This window comes from Notamacropus eugenii, chromosome 7, assembly GCF_028372415.1.
Source record: "Notamacropus eugenii isolate mMacEug1 chromosome 7, mMacEug1.pri_v2, whole genome shotgun sequence".
In the NCBI taxonomy this organism is placed as follows: Eukaryota; Metazoa; Chordata; class Mammalia; order Diprotodontia; family Macropodidae; genus Notamacropus; species Notamacropus eugenii.
The window spans coordinates 34,165,308-34,184,784 of NC_092878.1; the positions used below are offsets into that span (position 1 = coordinate 34,165,308).

At 37.6% G+C, this 19,477-nt stretch overlaps 1 protein-coding gene across 10 annotated transcripts in view; it reads right to left on the reverse strand.

Annotated features, from left to right (window-relative positions):
• Positions 1-19,477, reverse strand: part of TTC7B (tetratricopeptide repeat domain 7B) — a 337,747-nt gene that overhangs the window by 132,826 nt on the left and 185,444 nt on the right. For all 10 annotated transcript variants that reach the window (XM_072624950.1, XM_072624949.1, XM_072624948.1 and 7 more), the window contains 4 exons: positions 18,459-18,576; positions 16,784-16,841; positions 10,111-10,183; positions 4,573-4,733 (listed from right to left, as the gene is read on the reverse strand). In XM_072624950.1, coding sequence (XP_072481051.1) covers positions 4,573-4,733; positions 10,111-10,183; positions 16,784-16,841; positions 18,459-18,576 — 410 coding nt within the window. The remainder of the gene's footprint in view (positions 1-4,572; positions 4,734-10,110; positions 10,184-16,783; positions 16,842-18,458; positions 18,577-19,477) is intronic.

Genomic DNA, 19,477 nt, shown 5'->3' on the forward strand with positions numbered 1-19,477 from the left:
TTCCCAGACGTCTTTGAAAAGTGACCCTTGCAAGGGTTGGGAACCAAGATGGCAGATTAGGAAACACCCAACTAGACTTTCATAACATTCCCCTCCAAATACCTTTAAAATAACAATTTAAGTCAAATTCTGGAGCAGCAGAGTCCAAAAAAAAAAAGTCATAGTGAGACAATTTTCCCAGCCTAAGAAAACTTAAGAGGTCAGCAAGAGAAATCTATAACATCAGAGTAGAAGCTTGTCTAGAGGCCACACACCCTGCAGCAACAACAGGAGCCACATCTGCAGCTTCAGGAGCTCTCAACTCAGAGACAGGGATCAGACAACTAGTCATAAAAGATTACATGGGACCCTTTCCTGGCACTGGGTACAGTTGGTGCTTACTGGCAACTCTAATGCCCATACACAGTTCTGGGTCTCAGTTCTTGAGTGGAGAGGACAAGTCTGATAACAGGAAGCAAGGGCCCTGGTTGCAGTTTCAAAGCAAAGAAGAGCATAAGCACTTGTCGTTGCAGGGGATCAGGGTACTTCCTGGGTAAAGACCAGAACACAATGATCACATCTCTCCCAGGATCACACCACCTTGGAAGCACCAAAAACTTTCAGACCTCTAGAGCTAGCTCTGAAAAACAGCAGAACAAAAAGCCTAAAACTTGGAAAGGTGCCTCCCCACCCCCCAGGGAAGCAGAGTCCAACTTTCACATAAAGTTCAGTCAAAAACTAGGTTGGAAAAAAATCAGCAAACAACAAAAAAGAATTTGACCGCAAAAGTTACTATGGTGGCAAGGAAGACCAAGACATAAACTCAGAAGAGAACAACAATGTGAAAACAGCTACAAAAAAAGCCTCAAAGAAAAATGCTAATTGAATCCAAACCCAGTAAGAATTCCTGGAAGAGTTACAGCAATTAGACTGGTAGAAAGAAAACTGTGAAAACAGAATGAGAGTCATACATTAAAATTATGAAAAGAGAATTAGCAATTTGGTGAAGGCACAAAAAATACTGAAGAAAATAACAGCTTAAAAAACACAACTGGTCAAATGATTAAAAAAAAAAGGCACAAAAATCCACTGAAGAGAAAAACTTTTTTTTAAAAAGCAGAATAGGCCAAATGTAAAAAGAGGTACAAAAGGTCACTAAAGAAAATAATTCATCAAAAATTAGAACCAAAATTAGAATTGGGCAAGTGGAAACTAGTGACTCCATGAAACATCAAGAAATAAAACAAAGTCAAAAGACTGAAAATAGAAGAAAATGTGAAATATTTCATTGTAAAAACTGACCTAGAAGAGAGATCAAGAAGAGATAATTTAAGAATTACTGGTCTACCTGAAAGCCATGACCAAAGAAAGAAACTAGACATCATATTTCAAGGAAATCATATTAAGGAAAACTGTCCCTATGTCTCAGATCCAGAGGATAAAGGAGATTTCACATGTATAATTGACATCACATTGCTTGTCTCTCAGTGGGCAGGGGAACAGGTAGGTGGGAAGATTATCTGGGACTCAAAATTTAAAAAGAAAAGAATGTTCAAAATAAATAATAAATTGAAATGTTAAAAAAAAAAAAAACTGACTCTTCCATCACTTCTTACAGCATAATAGTCTTCTATTAGATTTATATGCAATAATTTGTTCAGCCATTTCCCAACTGATGAGCATTCTCTTAGCTTCCAGCTTTTCATCACTATTAAAAATATATAGAATTACAATAAATACATTTTGTATGTATTAGTCTTTTTCCCTTTTTTTGATTTCTTGAGAGTATATAGGAAGTAGTGGTGTAACTGGTCTACACAGTTTAATAGATTTTGGGGCATAGTTGCAAACTGTTCTCCAGAACAGCTGGATTAATACACAGCTCCAACACATGAAATGCAGGTATGTGCAGTCTCATTCAGGGGAAAATTTATAGCATGAAAATAATATTTTCATTCAATTACTTTAAGCTTTTCAACATTTAAATAGCTATAATGGTGGAGTTTTTTAAATCTTCAAATATCAGAGATGAAAAAGACCTCAAAAGGCTTCAAATTCATTCCCTTCTTTCCAGAAGAACTATTCCCGCCCCTGAGAATCAACTGTTTATTTTAAAAATTTCCTTGAAGAGGAATCCTTATTCCTCAACTTCCCTTGAGAAAGAATTCCTGTTTCCTACAATCCTGATAGGAAAATATTAATTCTATATTCCCAAACCTATAACTATTCTCATTCAGTCCTACTTCTAGGCAGAAGGATATATGAGAGATTCACTTTCAACCCTGAGACCTATAATTTGAAAGACAGAAAGAAAGGTTATAGCTGTTATTTCCAGATTTGCTCTCTGCTAAACAGGGTCATAAAAGCAGTATCAACTGGAGGTAGTTAGGTGTCAAGAGTAGTAACAAAGGATTTAAAGCCAAAAATTAACCTAGAGATAATCTAGCCAAAGTTCCATTTTACAATCGAATCAACTGAGGCACAAAAAAAGCTGATTTGTACAGTCATACAAGTAATGACTATCATCACCAGGATTCAAACCCAAGTCCTCTGATGATAAATTCAAAGGCGTTTCTAGTTTACAAAATGCAATGTAGGAGGGGGATCACCTAGCTGCCAGAAAGAGCACTTGATTTTACAAGACGACTAAGGAACCTCATCCAGCCCCAGTCTTAAACACAGACATTTGGTCTTAATGTTTTCTAGACAGTTTTTCATCTCTGAAATTAAACAAATATTTACTAAGTCACTATCCATACTCAAAATGTTGAACCAAGGAGTATGGGAAGTACACAATAAGTGTGCATGAGAGAAATGAGAAATCACGGGTTTAATTTACAGTCAGGAGGACTGGTAGACCATGTCTGACCCAAACTTGCAATGAACTATTTATTCTCAGAAGATAAGTTTCCCATTATACATCAAGAAATACAAATATTTAAACAGCAACCTAGTCTTCTGTTGCTTTCCAACCTGCTACCATATGTCTTGCCTTTTCAAGCTCACTGTTTAACATTAAAATAACAGCCTTGCACTCCTCAAATATCTCCACTGCTGTTCTTTAGGTCTGCCACTTGAAAAGCCTGTCAGCTGCTGTCACTTGGAGTCGTCACCAATTTTCAGGATGATATTAGGAGTTACTGTTTACTGCTTATTTTATAGCACGGCTTTCCATTCAATCACCCTCTTCTCAAGTGACACACTAGGCTATCAATACGGTAAGGTAACACTGTAGTTAAAAAAGTAAAATTAAATGGGAATGAAGGGTAGGGAAGGAGCAGCTTTATGAATATTTATGAGAGAACTTGGATATAGCAAGTGGTAATTTATTGATGGGAAAAGAACAGAGTATTTAAAAAGAAAAGAAATAGAAAGGGAAAGAAATTATGTTGAAGGTTCTCAGAGTCTAAATTGCTTTGGACAAAATTTAGAAATAAACTCAGTGAGGGAAGGAATAGATTCTAAGACCAGCAAGACATGAAAGGCACAATAATAGCTTGTCATCTCACTCTACATAAATATCTAAGCTACCCCAATTCAGAATTTTCCCAAATTATTATCTAGCATCCAGTAGTCAAGGATGTCTTTTTCCCCCTTGAAGATGAAAAAAAAAAACAAAACCCAACTTGTGAGGAATCTGTTTTCTAAGCAGTGCTACTTAAATTGTCATGATTAAAAACAATGGGAGGTGATAAAGCAAAGGAATACTGCACAAGATGACCCTTTTAAATCTTTGAAGATGTACTTCGTTCTGAAGAGAAGCTAAAACTGCACCCCATTCCTCTCATGCCACCTCTCACCTTTCCTCTCATGCCACCTCTCACCTTTCCTCTCCCACTCCTGACAACCACAGACCCTTATTGGTTAGTGATAATCAAACAGGGCCAGTGGGAATCTCTGCATCCTCGTGCTAGTTCTAAATAGCATGTTAGAGCTTTCTAATCACTCACTCCATTCTGGTAAGTAAAGCATTAACAGAGAGTAAAAATTGGACAAGTGGCCCAGAAGACTGAAGGTACTTCTCAATCGTTTCTGACTTCTCCATGTAAAGTCATTCCCCTAAAGGAACTATACAAATGATTGACTAGGTACCCAGTTTACCTTCATAGCAAAGGGAATTCATAAGTTTGGTGCTTTTTTGGATGAAAATTCTCAGCAGATTTTAAATATTAATTCATTCATTTTAAATGGTTCCATTTCCCAGAGAACAAGCCTGAGTTACAGAGAGAGGAAATGACTTGATCAAGGTTAGGTAGTGTCTGAAGAGCAGAGCTGGTAGTAATATTACATTTCACTCTTGATCCAAGTTCCTTCCTCAATTCTACAGTATGTCTATAAGCATGCAGACAATAGACCATAGACAATATTTAAAAGAATCATGATGTTTTATTTTGAAATTATGCTCTGTTACTAACTCTCTAAAAAGAATTAGGATAGGATGCATGCCATCCAATCTACATAGTGGCCATGAGCTCTGCAAAGAGATCACTAACACTGGACACAACTGTGGTTGGCCCAAACCAGAGAGCTTGGCTGGACAAAATGAAGGCCTTTTTCTGATTCAATGAAGACAAAACTAGATAGACTACTTACATAAAGTTTTCTGGATATTCACTCAGGGCCATGTCAATGATGTTCAGAGCATCATGGTAATGTTTCTGAGCTGATAATAAGAGCGCAAGGAGATGCAAAGAGTTGGCGTCATCCCCTTGTAGTTGAAGAGCTTGGCGAACATAGCCCAGTGCTTCTGGTATCTGGTTGGAAATAAAACCAAAAAACTTTTAAACAATGAATATGCGCACTGATTTTAAAAACTTAACATTTCTACGTGGGATCCCAGCTGAATATTAAAATTCATGTTTAATATGCTCTATGTTCATATTCTGGGAAGAAAAACAGTGTTATAATAACCCCAGGATATCAACCACAAATCATAAAGTAACCTGAGTGTTTTCCAGCAAGCATCAAATTCTTCAAAACAATAGAATAACCAATGAAGTCATGTTAAAGACTTACTTTCTGGAGGATAACTGCCAATATCAAAACTTCAATTTCTCCCTGGATAAACATTATTTTTCTTTGCCATATACTTCAAACTGCTTTTTATTACATGCAAACAAATATGGCCAAACTGGGGAACATAACAAATAACCTGAAGTTTTTAGTGGAATTAAATTCCTTTAGTTAGACTACTTCTATTTCTCAAAGTCCTGCTGAAATGAAAGGATTTCTTAAAATAATAGGATAGGGACTCAGTCTGAGATTTCATTAATATAGGAAAATCATAGATGAAGAATCTTCTTCAACAGAAGGTCAACCTTTCTCAATTGTACTGGACAACTGCCTGGAGTACCAAGAGATACTTGGTGCCTTGCCTGTAGGTCAGAGACAGGTCTTCCTGGTGATGAGACCGGTATCTACCATGACACGAGGCCTCTCAACATAAAACCTGTATAAACCAAAAACAACTGGAATAAAATCTTCCTGAATAATCAGCAGAACGGGAAAACTTCTTCCTCTGTCCAAAGTGTATATTATTTGTAACAAATGGTGGGATTCATGGAATCAAAGGGACAGAGGAAATCTCAGAAATCGTCTGGCCCAAACTACTTCATTTTACAATGAAGAAAATGAGGCACAGAGTCAATTAATGGGTATATTCATACCTCTGATTAGGATGCATAAAAAAATAAAGCTAGGATTTGAATCTAAATCTCCATCCAGTGGTCTTTTGGCCATATCATACCTCTTTCTCATCTAAAATTTAAAAAGACTCTCTTTTCCAAAATAGTTCCTAATATAACTCAACACAAGAAAAAACTTATAATGACACTTACGATGCTGATGTACCAAAATTCATGAAGCATAAGTCCCAATCTTATCAATTTTAAAACATCACTGTTATATATGATTTGCTTAGTATGAGTACTACGTGAACAGTGTGGGAATCTTCTTCCACTTTGGTAAAATTCTTCAGAACTAACCAAATACAAACAGCAACAGAATGTATATATGCTTGATTTAGAGATACCCTAAATTCCAAATGGGTTCTACAGTAGCTGAGAGAATTTTCATTTGAATAGCAAAATAGGATATCACAACTCTATCACAAATGCTTTCTTCTGTCTCTTCCCACTCTAATCCCATGTGTTGCTGGCAGCCACCTCTCAGCTCTCCTACTTCAGCTCTCTTTTAAAGTCCCCAATGACTTCATTTCTTCATAGGATATAAGACTTTCTCTTTTCTCTAATTCAATCCATTCTCTCACTAAAAAAATGTCATATTTGTTAGATTTGGTACATAAGCTCTAATTTCTGGGTCACAGAATCCAAATTTGAAAGAAGGAAATTTGGATCTCATTGATTCTTACCCCCTTGTTTCCTTTCTTTTTTTCCCCAAATTTATTAATTTGTTTTCAATTTTCAACATTCACTTTCATAAGTTTTAAATTTTCTCCCCCTCTCTCCCCAAGACAACATGCACTCTTATGTGGTCTCTACACATACATTCCTATTAAATACATTTATTCACCAGTCATATTGCATAGAAGAATTATAATGAATGGGAGAAACTATGAGAAAAACAAAACAAAAGACACCGAAACATAACAAAAAAGAAAATAGTCTGCTTCACTCTGCATTCAGACTCCATAGTTCTTTCTCTGGATGTGGATGGCATGTGGATGCATCAAGAGACCTTTGGAAATGTTTAGGTCATGCATTACTGAGAAGGGCCAAGTCTAGCAAGAATTTCTTAGGGTCACAGCTTTTGAGCTGAAAGAGATCTCAGAGGCCATTATAATTCAATAAATATGGGGTTGTAACCCACAGTTCAAGAAGCACCGAAGGGGTCACAAGTGGAAAAAGTTTAAGAAGCTCTGTCCTAAACTAACCTATTCCACTTTTCAACAACTCTAATTCTTACAAAGCTTTTTTCTTTTTATCATACTAAAATATGTCTCTCTGCAAAGTCCTTCCACCCACTCACTGTTCTGAGCTCTGCCCCATGGGACCGTGCAGAATTCTTTTTATAAATTATAGTCACTCCAATTTTTGAAGACTACTAACATGTCTTCTAAAACCATATTCTCTTTTTTTTTTCCTCCAGGTTAAAAGTTCTTTAAACTGATCTTCATATGTTACAGTTTCTCATCCAGTTTCATTACTTAGAAGAGTGGTTTCCAACTCAAACAGAAATAGATCTCCATTGTTGACTAAGAAAACCACAAATTAGACTTAACTATGTTATTGTGTATTTTTTATTTATTTTATTCAACATTTTCCAATTATTTGTGGCCCACCCTTAAGTACAACAGTTTTGACCATCTGGATCACCCTATGATGGGCTGGAGGGGTGCTCCCAGTGTGAAGCATAAAAGGGAATTGGGTCACTCTAATCCTCATGCTACTGTTGCTGCTTTGGGCAATCCTGAAGCCAGAGGTGGCAAGGATTAACATCATAGAGCCTGGCCTCAGGGTGTGGCAAAGCCCTATAGTGAAAATGACTGCTTAATACCTATAATAATACTGTATATATTCAGTATACAGCACTTCCCAGCAGGGACCCTGACTTGATGATTACAGTAATACCCTGTGCTGCCTATTAGTTCTGAAAAAGAGAGTAAAGTCCTCAAAGATGACACATTATTAAGAAATTTAGCTAGCTTTAGGAAGGGGGAAGGAGGTGTGAGGGGGAGGTAACTCCTTTCAAAATCATTCAACACACTGATGGCTATTACCTCATAGCTCTCAGTTCATTCTCTTTCCTTCCCCAAGGACTTCAGTTCACAGAATTCCTCTGAATCTCACCTCTCTTTAAACTTGGAGACCTCAACCAACATGGTGATGCCACCACCAACACCCTCAGGGATATCCCTCCAGAGCTTCCTCTTCTCCTCAATTCCACATTTCAAAGCACCACAGAATCATCCCCAAAGCAACCCTTCAACTCGTGTCTTTGATACCCTCTCTTCTGAGAGCTTAAGTCTTTGATAAACTTTTCCTTGACAACTTTCATCTTCACCTTATCTACTGAATCTCTATCCCTAGTTGCAATGGCCTTTTCTAGCTCTTGATCTCTGCAGCATCTGACACTGTTGAACAAGGTCTCCTCCTTCAAACTCTCTCCTGTCTTTCTATTACACTATCCTGTTGGGGTTCTCCTCCGGCCTACAAGAAGGATCCTTTTCAATCTCCTCCGCAAGATGTTCATTTATGTACCTTTCCCAGTGGGTTGCTGTATACAAGGGTTCCCTCTTGGACCCATCTTTTCCCTCCTCCTCCACCCATCTTTCATGAAAAGATAGCCCTAATCTTTGTGGAGACACACTCCTCTACATGCACCCTTGTTTCTACTCCATCCCATCTTCTTCAGCAAATTACCTCCAATACCATTCGCACTCTCCCTCCAATCTTCAGTCTCTCCCTATCTAAGGACTCTTTGTTGCCCACAAATATATTTGTGTCTTCCCCATCCTTAAAAACCCTCACGTGATCCAATTATCCCAGCTCACTATCATACTATATCTCCCCTCTTCTTTTTAGCTAAATCCTTTGAGAAAGTCATTGACACTAATTGCCTCCACTTGCTGTCCTCTCACTCTCATCTAAACCATCGGCAATTTGGCTTTTGACTTTATCATTCAAATGAAACTTCTCCCTCCAAAGTTACCAATGATCTCATAATTGCCATCCTTAATGGCCTTTTCTCAATCTTGATCCTTCTTGACCTCTTTACAACATATGACACTGTCACCTTCTCCTGAAAATCTATAGGTTCTCCTGATACTGTTCTTCTCCTGATTCTCTTCTTACCTGCTTGACCACTCTTTCTCAGTCTCATTTACTAGCTTTACTAGCTCTTCAAGTAGGTCGTGTCACTAACAGGAAGCATAAATCTCTGTCTCTAGCTCCTCTCTTTTCACTTTATATTGTTTCATTTGGTGATCTCATCAGCTCTCACCAATTTAATTACTTCTATGCAGATGATCTTCAGATAGATAAACACACACACACACCCCTTCATATATACTAATACATACATATGTGTATATGCAGATATGTCTGTGTATATGTGTGTGTGTGTGTGTGAGTGTGTGTGTATCTACCTCTAATTTCTATCGAGAGGCCCAGTTCTACATCACCAACTGCCTTTCAGACACCTCAACCTGGATGTCCTATAGACATCTTAAACTCAACATGTACAAAACTGGCTTCATTATCTTTCCCTCCAAACTCTCCCTTTTGCACTATTTCCCTATCACTACCCAACTTTCCTATTACTGTTGAGGATACCACCATTCTCCTACTCACCCAGGCTGACAATCTAGGTGTCATCCTCAACCTCTCATTTATACTCACTCTACTTATCCAATCTCTTATCAAATCTTGTCCTTTCTACCAGTACAACATCTCTCCCACAAGGCTCCTTCACGCCATTCACACTGCCTTGGCCCTAGTATAGGCCCTCACTACCTAAAGCCTTGCAGATGGTCTCCCTCCCTGCCTCAAGTCTTTCCCTATTCCAGTCCACCCTCCACTCAACTGTCAAAGTGATTTTCCAAACGCACGGGACTGACCATGTCACTCTTCTACTTAATAAACTACAGCACTGCCCTATTAACTACAAAATCAAATATAAAATGTTCTGTTTGGCATTTAACGCCTCTTACAACCTGGCCCCTTCCTACCTTTCCAATCTTCTTATATTTTACTCCCTTCCACATACTCTACAATCTAGGCACACACATGTACTGACCTATTTATCTGTTGTTCTTTAACAAGCTATCTTCCCACTCTGTATCTTCTCAGTGGCTGTCCCTCACACCTGAAACACTCTCTCTCCAACCTCTATCTCCTGGCTTCCAAGACACATTTTCTACAGAAGACCTTTCCCAGTCCGACCCACTTCACCTCCTAGCACTGCGAGAGCCTTCCCTCTGAGCCTGCCTTCCATCTACACTACACAGATGATTGAATGGTTGATTAGAAAGGTCCACAGTCCCAATTTCACTTCAAATGGATGAAAGTTTAGTTACTATATGAAACTGAGAAATTGAAGGAATTAAACCTGGATGGCAAATCTTCCTAAATTCAGGATACAATCCCCGCAAACAATGCTTTATAAACTTACCTGTCTGGATATGGCCAGCTGCAGAGCCAGATAAAAAGCTGCTAGGTGGTCCGTAGGTGACAAACTGTGGGCCCTGAAAAAGTTCAAATTATTTACAACTCTTAGTACACATGAAGGATGTTTTCTTAACAAGTGTGTAAGTTTACTTAATCACCTTTTGTTGTGCCACTAAGAACCTGAATTTTTATCTTGATTCCACCAGTGATCATTATAACAATTCTTCTCTCACCATCAGAAATGCACATGTGATCAAAACAGAAGTGTACCTTCAGTCAGGCAACCTCTGGCAAGAAGCCACACTCTATTTCAACTAGTGATTTCACCTGGCTCCCATGGATTCACTTATCATCTCTATGCAAATGATTCTCAGATCTATTAATGCAGCTTTAACCTCTCTCCTGACCTCCAGTCTTACATCTCCCATTATATTTTAGACCTCTCTAACTGTATGTCCCAGAGACATCTTCAATTCAACAAGTCCAAAGCTGGACTAGCTCTCTTGCTAACTTTCCAATGACAGTTGAGGACACTCCCATCCTCCCAGTCACCCAGGCTCACCTTTAATTTCTCATTCTCTCTCACCCCCTCTCCCCCAGCTGTACTACCTTCAAAACATCTTCTCATATGAACACATTTCTTTCCTCTAACCCTACCACACCTGGCACAGGTCATCATCACCTCATGTCTGGACTACTGCAACAGTCTTTTGATTTGTCTCGCTGCATTCGATTTCTTCCCACCCTGGTTCATGCTCCTCTCAGCTATCAAAGTGATCTTCAAGTGCTTGTCTAACCATGTCATCCCACTGTTTCAATAAATTCCAGCGACTCCCTACTGCCTCCAAGATCAACTATAAAATCCTGCTTGGATTTTAAGACATTCATGACCTGGCACCTTCTTATTTTCCACTTTTCCTCCTCCTTACTCCCCTTCACACACTCCTGAATCCAGTGACACCAGTTTCCTGGCTGTTCTTCCCACCAGGCTCGCCAGCTCCTGACTCCAGGTATTTCCGCTGGCCATCTTCCAACCCTAGAATTCTCTCCCTCCTCATCTTTGCCTCTTGGCTTCCTTCAGGTCTCTGATAAAATCCCACCTGTGCAAGAAGCCTTTCCTCCCTCCCCCCGCCCCTTAATGCTAGTGCCTTCCCTCGAAGATGATCTCCAAATTATACTGTCTCTCATTTTGTACAGTCGTTAACATGTTGTCATTAGATCATGAGCTTCATGAGGGCAAGGACTATCTTTTGCCTTTTTTTTTTTTTGGTATCCTCAGCACTTAGCACAGCGTCTGGCATGTAGTAAGCACTTTAAAAATAGCTTGTTAACTTGCCTTCAGCTGGTAATCAGAGAGGGAAGGAAAAAAGAAAGTGAAGGGAATACACATTTATTAAGTGCCTACTAAATACCAAGCACTGGCTAAGCACTTTTCAAATAGTATCTCACTGGATCCTCACAATAACCCTAAGAGGTAGGTGTTGTTATTTATCTCCATTTTACAGCTGAGGAAACTGAAATGGACAGAGGTTGAAACTTGCCTAAGACTACAGATTTAGTGCCAGGCTAGAACTGAACTCAAATCTTGCTGATTCCAAGTTCAGCATGACTATACCACCTAGGGGCCACAGAAGGTTGGCAGAGGCTCTGAGTAGCGGAATAAAAGACTCCAGTTAGGTCAAATGGAATAGAGTTAATTAATTCAACATTTTACCTCTGAGGGAGACTTACTGAGGCCCAAGTTTCTCTCAGGGTACAAGGACTAGATCTTTAAAACGTACAGGTCATGTGCTGGTTTAGCTCTGTTAGGTTAATCTAAAGCTCTATCCTGATGTTCTAGATCAAAATCTCTAAGAATCACAGAAGCCTCATGGCAATCAAAAGCTCAGTTTTATTTATCAAGTGAGGCTTTCATTTCTGATGAATATCAAAGGGTGGAGGGGAGACTGCCATTAAGATAAATCTAGTTAACTAATTTTTAGCCTTCAAGTTACGATTTTTAGAACCCTTTACTATAACCAATGATTAATTTTATTAAATGGCCTATAACACTGAAGGAGAAAAATATTGCACTTAATTAACTGAAAACACAGATTTTTGCTTTAATGTGAAAGACTATTATACTTCATCATAACCAACTCAAAACTTCACTGCATGAAGATAAGATTCTTTTGCTACTGGATTGTTAAACATAGCAAAAAAAATTTTTACTATCTTTTTAAAATGTATTTCATTGCATACAAATTAAAAACACATTTCTATATTTTTTTCTTCCATTGACAATTGCGATAAAAGGAGGAAGAGTGCTACTAGCAAAGTATACGTTCGAGATTAAAAGAAAACCCAAGCCATTATTTATGATGGCAGAGCTGCAAGTGTAGGATAATTTTTTACACAGCAAACCCCATTAGTCCAACAGTTACAATTTAAAAAAAAAAATGTTATTAGACCAAGTCTATTAAGTAAGAAACTTGTTTAGGATAATGAGACTAGTCTCATCCTTTTTTCCGTGTGGATAAATCAATTAATATTCAATACTCAGCTAGGCAGTACAATGAATAGCTAGATTTGGAGACGCACTAGTTGTGTGACCCTGGGTAAGTCACTTAACCTACTTATCTCAGTTTCTTCATCTGTAAAAAGTAGGGATGATAAATAACAACTACCTCCAGGAGTTGTTGTGGGAATCCAATGAGGTAATAAGTGGAAAGCATACAGCATAGTGCCTGGCATATTATGTTGTTGTTGTTCAGTCACTTTCAGTCCTTATCTGACTCTTCATGATGTCACTGAGGGTTTTCTTGGCACAGATACTAGAATAGTTTGCCATTTCCTTCTCCGGCTCATTTATAGAAAAGTGCAGAAAGGATTAAGTGACTTGCCCAGGGTCACACAGGCTGGATTTGAACTCTGGTCTTCCTGACTCCAGGCCCAGAATTCTATCTACTGCATCACCTAGCTACGTGTAGTAAGCAGTATATAAATGTTATTTATTAATAATCTGCTGTGGGTCGGTCTTCCTCAAGTTTCTCCCCACACCAACACATCCTCCATTCAGCCACTTGCTAAACAGAAGTTCAATCACGTTACACATTACCCCCACCACCACCCTCTAACCCTCAATAAACTCCAGTGGCTCCCTGTTACCTCCAGGATCAAATACAAAATCCTCTGCTTAGCATTCAAACTCCTTCACAGCCTAGTCCCCTCCTACCTTTCCAGTCTTCCTACACCTTACTTCCTGACGTGTACTCTTTGAACCAACAATACTGGCCTCCTTGACATTTCATGAATAAGACATTCCTTTTCTATACCAGGCATTTTTTCTGGCTCTTTCTCATGCCTAGAACACTCTTCCTCGTTATCTCCACCTATTGCCTTCCCTGGATTCCTGTTAAGTCACAACTAAAGAAGTCTTTCCCCAACACTTCTTAATTCTAGTGCTTCATCTCTCTTATTAGCCTGTAACCTATTTTTTCACATTTTTTGCTCATTGTTTCCCCCACAGATTGTTAGCTTCTTGAGGGCAGGAACTTTGTATCCTCAGCATGAGCACAGTGGCACAGGGTATGCACTTAATAAATGTTTCCTAACTCTTCCCTTCATTGATCTTTCTTGGTGACAAACAACGACACTATCTTATATTTTGGTAGGTTTGTGGTTTGTGGTTTGTGGTTTGCAGTGGTTTCCCTGAAGTATGTTATCTCTCTTGTTCTCCTAATGAGCCTGTGAGATAGGAACGGGTATTAGACATCTATTTTACAGATAAGGAAAACAGGCTCAGAGAGAGTCTATTCAAAGCCATACAGTTAATAAGGGCTGTTGGTAGAACCTGTCTGCCTCCAATTTCTTTTTTTTTCTGACTAGCTTTAATTTCAGTGCTTTCTCACTGCATCATGTTAAATCTTATTAAATCATTAGCATAATCACATGCTAACAGCAGAAAGGGCATAATTCTTGCTCTTATTCAAATTCTAGTTTTGACCCTGAGAAATTCACTTAACTTTGCCTTAGTTTCTTTATAAATTGGGGTTAATAATGCCTGTCCTAACTTTTTCACGAAGGTCTTGTGATAAGAGTATCTTGTTAAATTTAAAGCAGCATAGAAAGGTCATTATAACTACTACTCAAAGAAATTGTTTGTTTCTCCGTGTCCTGTTTGTTTGGTTTTCTTTACCTACGGTTATCAGTTTTCACAGAATCGTACACTAGTCCTGGAGAAGGTTTTCTATCTTTGTGCAATGCCCATCTTTCCGGTTTGTTCTTCGGTCTATTGGCTATCCAAGATTTTATATGCCATCAGAATTGTACTCTTCACTGTCTACAAAAAGTGCAAGCAGGAATGCAATGATTTGTATTTCTCTCTCCTACTCTGGCCTGACTCCCCTACTACCTCTACAATGCACACATTGGTAAGGAAATGGAAAAAAGGAATTAATTATTAATAATTATTGTATTAATTAACAATAAATAACAAGCATTATTTCCCTGTCTTACCTTCTTTCACTATTAATAAAACCTAACTTTTACGAATCTCAGAAAAATTTGCTCAGGGCTATAATATCCTTAGCTGGGTCCACAAATTTTGAACAAATAAGTTTATGACTTATTTATAAGTAATATCAATAACCATCTTTACCCCACTACCAAGTGAAATAGGAATTTATCCTATAAAATAAGTGTGTGCGAGCAAAAGGAGATTAGGCCTCGAAGCCATACCCTGAATTCCTCAGATTCCTGCAAACATACCACCTATACTTGGGGCCTCTGTCCTAGTCAGACTTTACTGTTGTTTTCTCAAACAACCAACTGTTTAAGAAACTAGTATTTATGTAAAACAGCAAACCTATATCTAAAGAATCTTCAATAGGGTTACTAATCAATCTGAATTTATCTCCAAAAAGCACACACCAAGCAGGCACACTTCAAGCTTTTATTTCTCTTGACTTGGCTAATGAATCAAATTGCTCCCTTTGATCTATTCTTCGCCCCCTTCTTTGCTCCCCTCACCTAAAAAGGGAAAAATATTAGAAATGCCAATACAAACTGCTCTTCTTGTATATATTCTGGAAAACCTTTAATTATTTTGTACCTAACAGCCTGAAAAGTCAAGCTCATGGTAAAAAGGAAGAACCACTTCAAATGCACCTAAGTACTCCATTAAACAAAAATTATTGTGTAATGTTGTAATCTATGTATAAGGACATAAATCTCCTTTAAAGCTATAAGTACTCATGTAAGGGAGAAATAAATAAAATAAATAAATAAATAAATGAAATCTCTGCTCACACTCAGTGCCATGCTTTTTAGACAGTTTAACAACCATGATATCACCTGGTCCTTATAATTAACTATTCTACATGGTAGGTAAAGTACTACTCTTTTGGCAAATGAGGAAACTGGGGCTTAGTGAGGTTGTTAAAATATGGCCATATTGATTACTATAAACATATTTAATTATATTTATTTAATAGAGTTAATAAATATATTTGACTATAAAATATTAAAATATAGCCATAAATAATACAATTCACAAAGTAACTCCTATATCAGTGTACATTAAATCTTCATTAACTCAAACTTCATTCCATACATTTGATTCAAGTCAATTCAACTGACAAGGGACTGTTCTAAGTCCTGAGGAAAGCAAGACCAAAAAAAATAAAAATAAAAAAGACGCCACATCTGGTTCAAAAAGTTTTACACTCTACTATAGGGGATCCGACATGATTATACAAGGTATGGTATGAAGAGGGTAAGAAAAAGATCAAGTCAAAATGCTCTAGGAAAAAAAATCAGGAATAGGAAATACCCAAACCCTTCAAACTCAGAGATGAGAAAACCCAGCTTCAGGGAAAACAAGTGAACAATTTGTCAAAGGTCACACGGGGAGTAGGGCAGTTCCTATCTCCATTTCCAATGCTCCAGGTTGAGGAGCACCTGAAGGAGCTTACTGTCTACAGGTAAGTTTAAATAATGAGACTGTAAATATATCCAAAATAACAAACAAAATTACAACAATTTTGTGGTACAGCAGCTAGATTGCAGCAGACAGATCTGTAATTTATTTAATACACAAAGAATCATCACATGATTTTTCATAGATGTCAGTAATGGCTTGAAAACATTTATTTAAGTTAGTTAAAACAAAAATCTGTCTTCAGGTTTTAACAAAAAGAAAAATATTTTAGAACAAAATGATGTCAAAATATAATTCCCTACAATCCTTGGCTCAATAATGACAAATGTCGGAAGGTGCCCACCAGAACAGTAAAGGAACTTGTGTCACTACTGGGAAATTAGAAATACTGTTCTGAATTTGCTATAAAATAAATTCTCTCAATAAAAAAAGAAATCTTAAAAAAAAAAAAAATAATGACAAATGTCTTTAATAAAAAGACCACCACCTTGCATTCCCACGTACGTGTCTCTGTGAAGAGTCAAGAGCTTAATAATAAAAATGCACCCAAATGAATAAACAGATTAAGAATATGGATTTATTTGGCAGCAAATGATGAAGCAATTTTTAATACAATATGTTCTGTACCGAAGAAGACTACCAGAGGCAAAAGCACAATTTATATAATTTTTATAAATATCTCTTCTTTTTTATACTTATAATAAGGTCTTTTCCCTCCATTACGTAGAGCAGAATGGAAAGATTTACACCCACTCACCTCTGAAAAGCAAGAAGAGCCTTTCTCTGCAGGACCTCTTGCATCCCTCGCAAAGAAGCTGAGAAAAGGATTTAGTTGGTCAGTGTGGTATGTGAAGGCAGAAAGCTGATATTATACACACAAAATCAATCACAAAAAAAAATAAGTGTGTCAACCCACATTTACTGAATGGCTAGTAGGTAGCTAGGAACTGTAGGGGACAGAACAACAATTTCCTACCCTGTCTTTGAGGGATTACAATCTACTTAGGGAGATAAGTTCTATATCTATAAGTCAGCTACAGCCCAACTCTGAGGCTTACACGATACTATGACCCCATGGTCTGCCCCTGCAGCACAGGGAAGGGAAAGGCTGGCAACTCCAGAGAGGTACCAGTATAATTTCCCTACTACATACAAACAATTTGACTGATCAGAGGATGGTACTATTGAGGACAAGGTCGTTAGTCAAAGTTCTATATGGACCAAGTAAATTAAACTCTATTTCATGACTAAGAACAGTACCTCTAACATGAACTTAATTCCCTTAATTAGGAGGCTGTGAATAGATCACTACAAACTCACCATGATTACTGAAAGGAAAACAAAAAACCTTAAAAATGTATCTCCCACTCATGATGGGTCAAGAGTTTCATAAAGAAATGAACTGGTTAACAGTACAGAACTGGGAAAGGATGTTTCACCAGAAAGCAATGAGAGGAGTTCCTATGGAAACAAATTTAGAGGAAGGACTGAAGAAATTCTTTAGGTATCAAACCAATCCCCACTGCCTAAATGCCCACAGTTAAGAGGCAGAAGTAGCATGGTACAAGCAGTTTTAAGATATAATATAACTGCCCCTATGCTGAGTTCCCCACTTCATTCAGAGTGATAGTTTCAGAGCTGAAAACAACACTTAAGTACACTGAGTCCAATTCCCTGTAATGTAGGTAGGCCTGGGATTAACACTGCCATTTAGAGTGTGAATAAATGGCTGTGGGACTAGAAAGCTGGCCTTCTGTCCACTGCTCCCTCTACACCCTCAGGCTGCTTTCTCTAACATGGCAGATAGAAGAATAGTTAAATCCACTGAAACTATGTATTCTGTAATATAAAAGAAAAAAATCAAAGTCATCAATATACAAAATCCACAGGATATGTCATTTTGTGCAAAACAATAACGGAAGGATTGAGAATAATTCTTAAAATAACCAAAGTAAGCATTCCCAAGCTGAGTTCTCTTTATAAGCACATAATAAAACCAGTAACACTTAAAACCTTCATTAGCTATAATGAACACACCAAGTTTTCAGAACATAATGTGAGACTCTTGTACCTCAGTTATAGCCAGTTCTAATGTCTGTATTCTGCTTGTTTCCAAAGACTATACAGTTTTGATTTTCTACTGTTACATGCATAGTTAAATTTATGTGACAAAAAAGAGTTGCTGATGAAGCGGGAGGATAATCATTGTTCAGACATAGAAAGTTCACCCTAAATACACCCTAACCCATCTGCAGTGATTGCCATGAAAATAAAGGAGTCTATGAAGATGCAGCCCAAGTATCCTACCCTTCTTTTACACGTGGCAAGTCTTTCTTTCCTTGTTAAGGAATCATCTGCTCAAAGACAGCAACATAGGTTGCAGGAGAATAACTCAAGTTAAATACTCCATTCCTGCCCCCACTTAATCTTACCATCAGTGGCCTGCAGACTGTAAGTGAGTCCCAAAGCTAAGTAACCTTTGGCTTTGAACTCTGATGTTTTCTCTCCCATGTCAACTACATTTTTGGCAAATTTCTCAGCTTCTTCCAACTGAAAAAGACAAGTTTAAAGATACACATAATTTATCCTACTACCTGAGGTCAGTTTTTTACATAAGTTCCCATGAAAATGTATGGTTGAAAGCAGAAATTCATCAGGTTACATTAAAAAATGATTAAGAGAAACCTCCAAACTCTGAGGTCACACTGTGGTCTCTCTCCTGGACCATAGTTACACAGGATGCTTATTTTGTTTTCTCCTTTTCTTCTCTAGCAATTATTGTTCTTCTTGTCTCTCTTTATTGCCCTAAGAGTCATCACTGGGTCTCTTTTCATGTCTCATTCTATGGCTCTCATCTCCAGTATTCTCCCTCAGAAAGTTCATTCTACATTTTCAAATGATGTATTATTTATAGTTACAAAGAATAAAAACCATTGGCATGTTTGTAGGGTTTTTCCTTTCCTTAGTTTAGTAGCAAATACATGGATTCTAGAACTTTCATTATGTTAAAGATCATTAAACAGTATTCAGATTTTTTTATTCAATATGTTCACATGCATTCATTCAAGACATTATTAAGTACCTACTATATGTAAGATACCATTTTAGGCACTGGAGATACGATAAATAAGATGAAATCACTGCCTTCAAGGCATTTATAATCTAGTAGAGGTAATAAGATATCTACACAGAATAATACAACAACAATTCAAATAGGCTAAATACACAAAGATTCAAAGTGCTTTTTTAATTAGGAAAAACCAATGACAACATTTAAGTAAGGCAGTACAACAGTTCCTCCTGGAAAGCTGAATTTTCATATTCAAATTGAGCCTAAAACTCAAAAATTCATTTAAGTTGATTCCATTTCTTCACTTGTTCTGTACTGAAACCACCTCTAACCAACATTCCTTGGGCAAGTAAACATACATCGTGCAGGTCAAAATCTTAT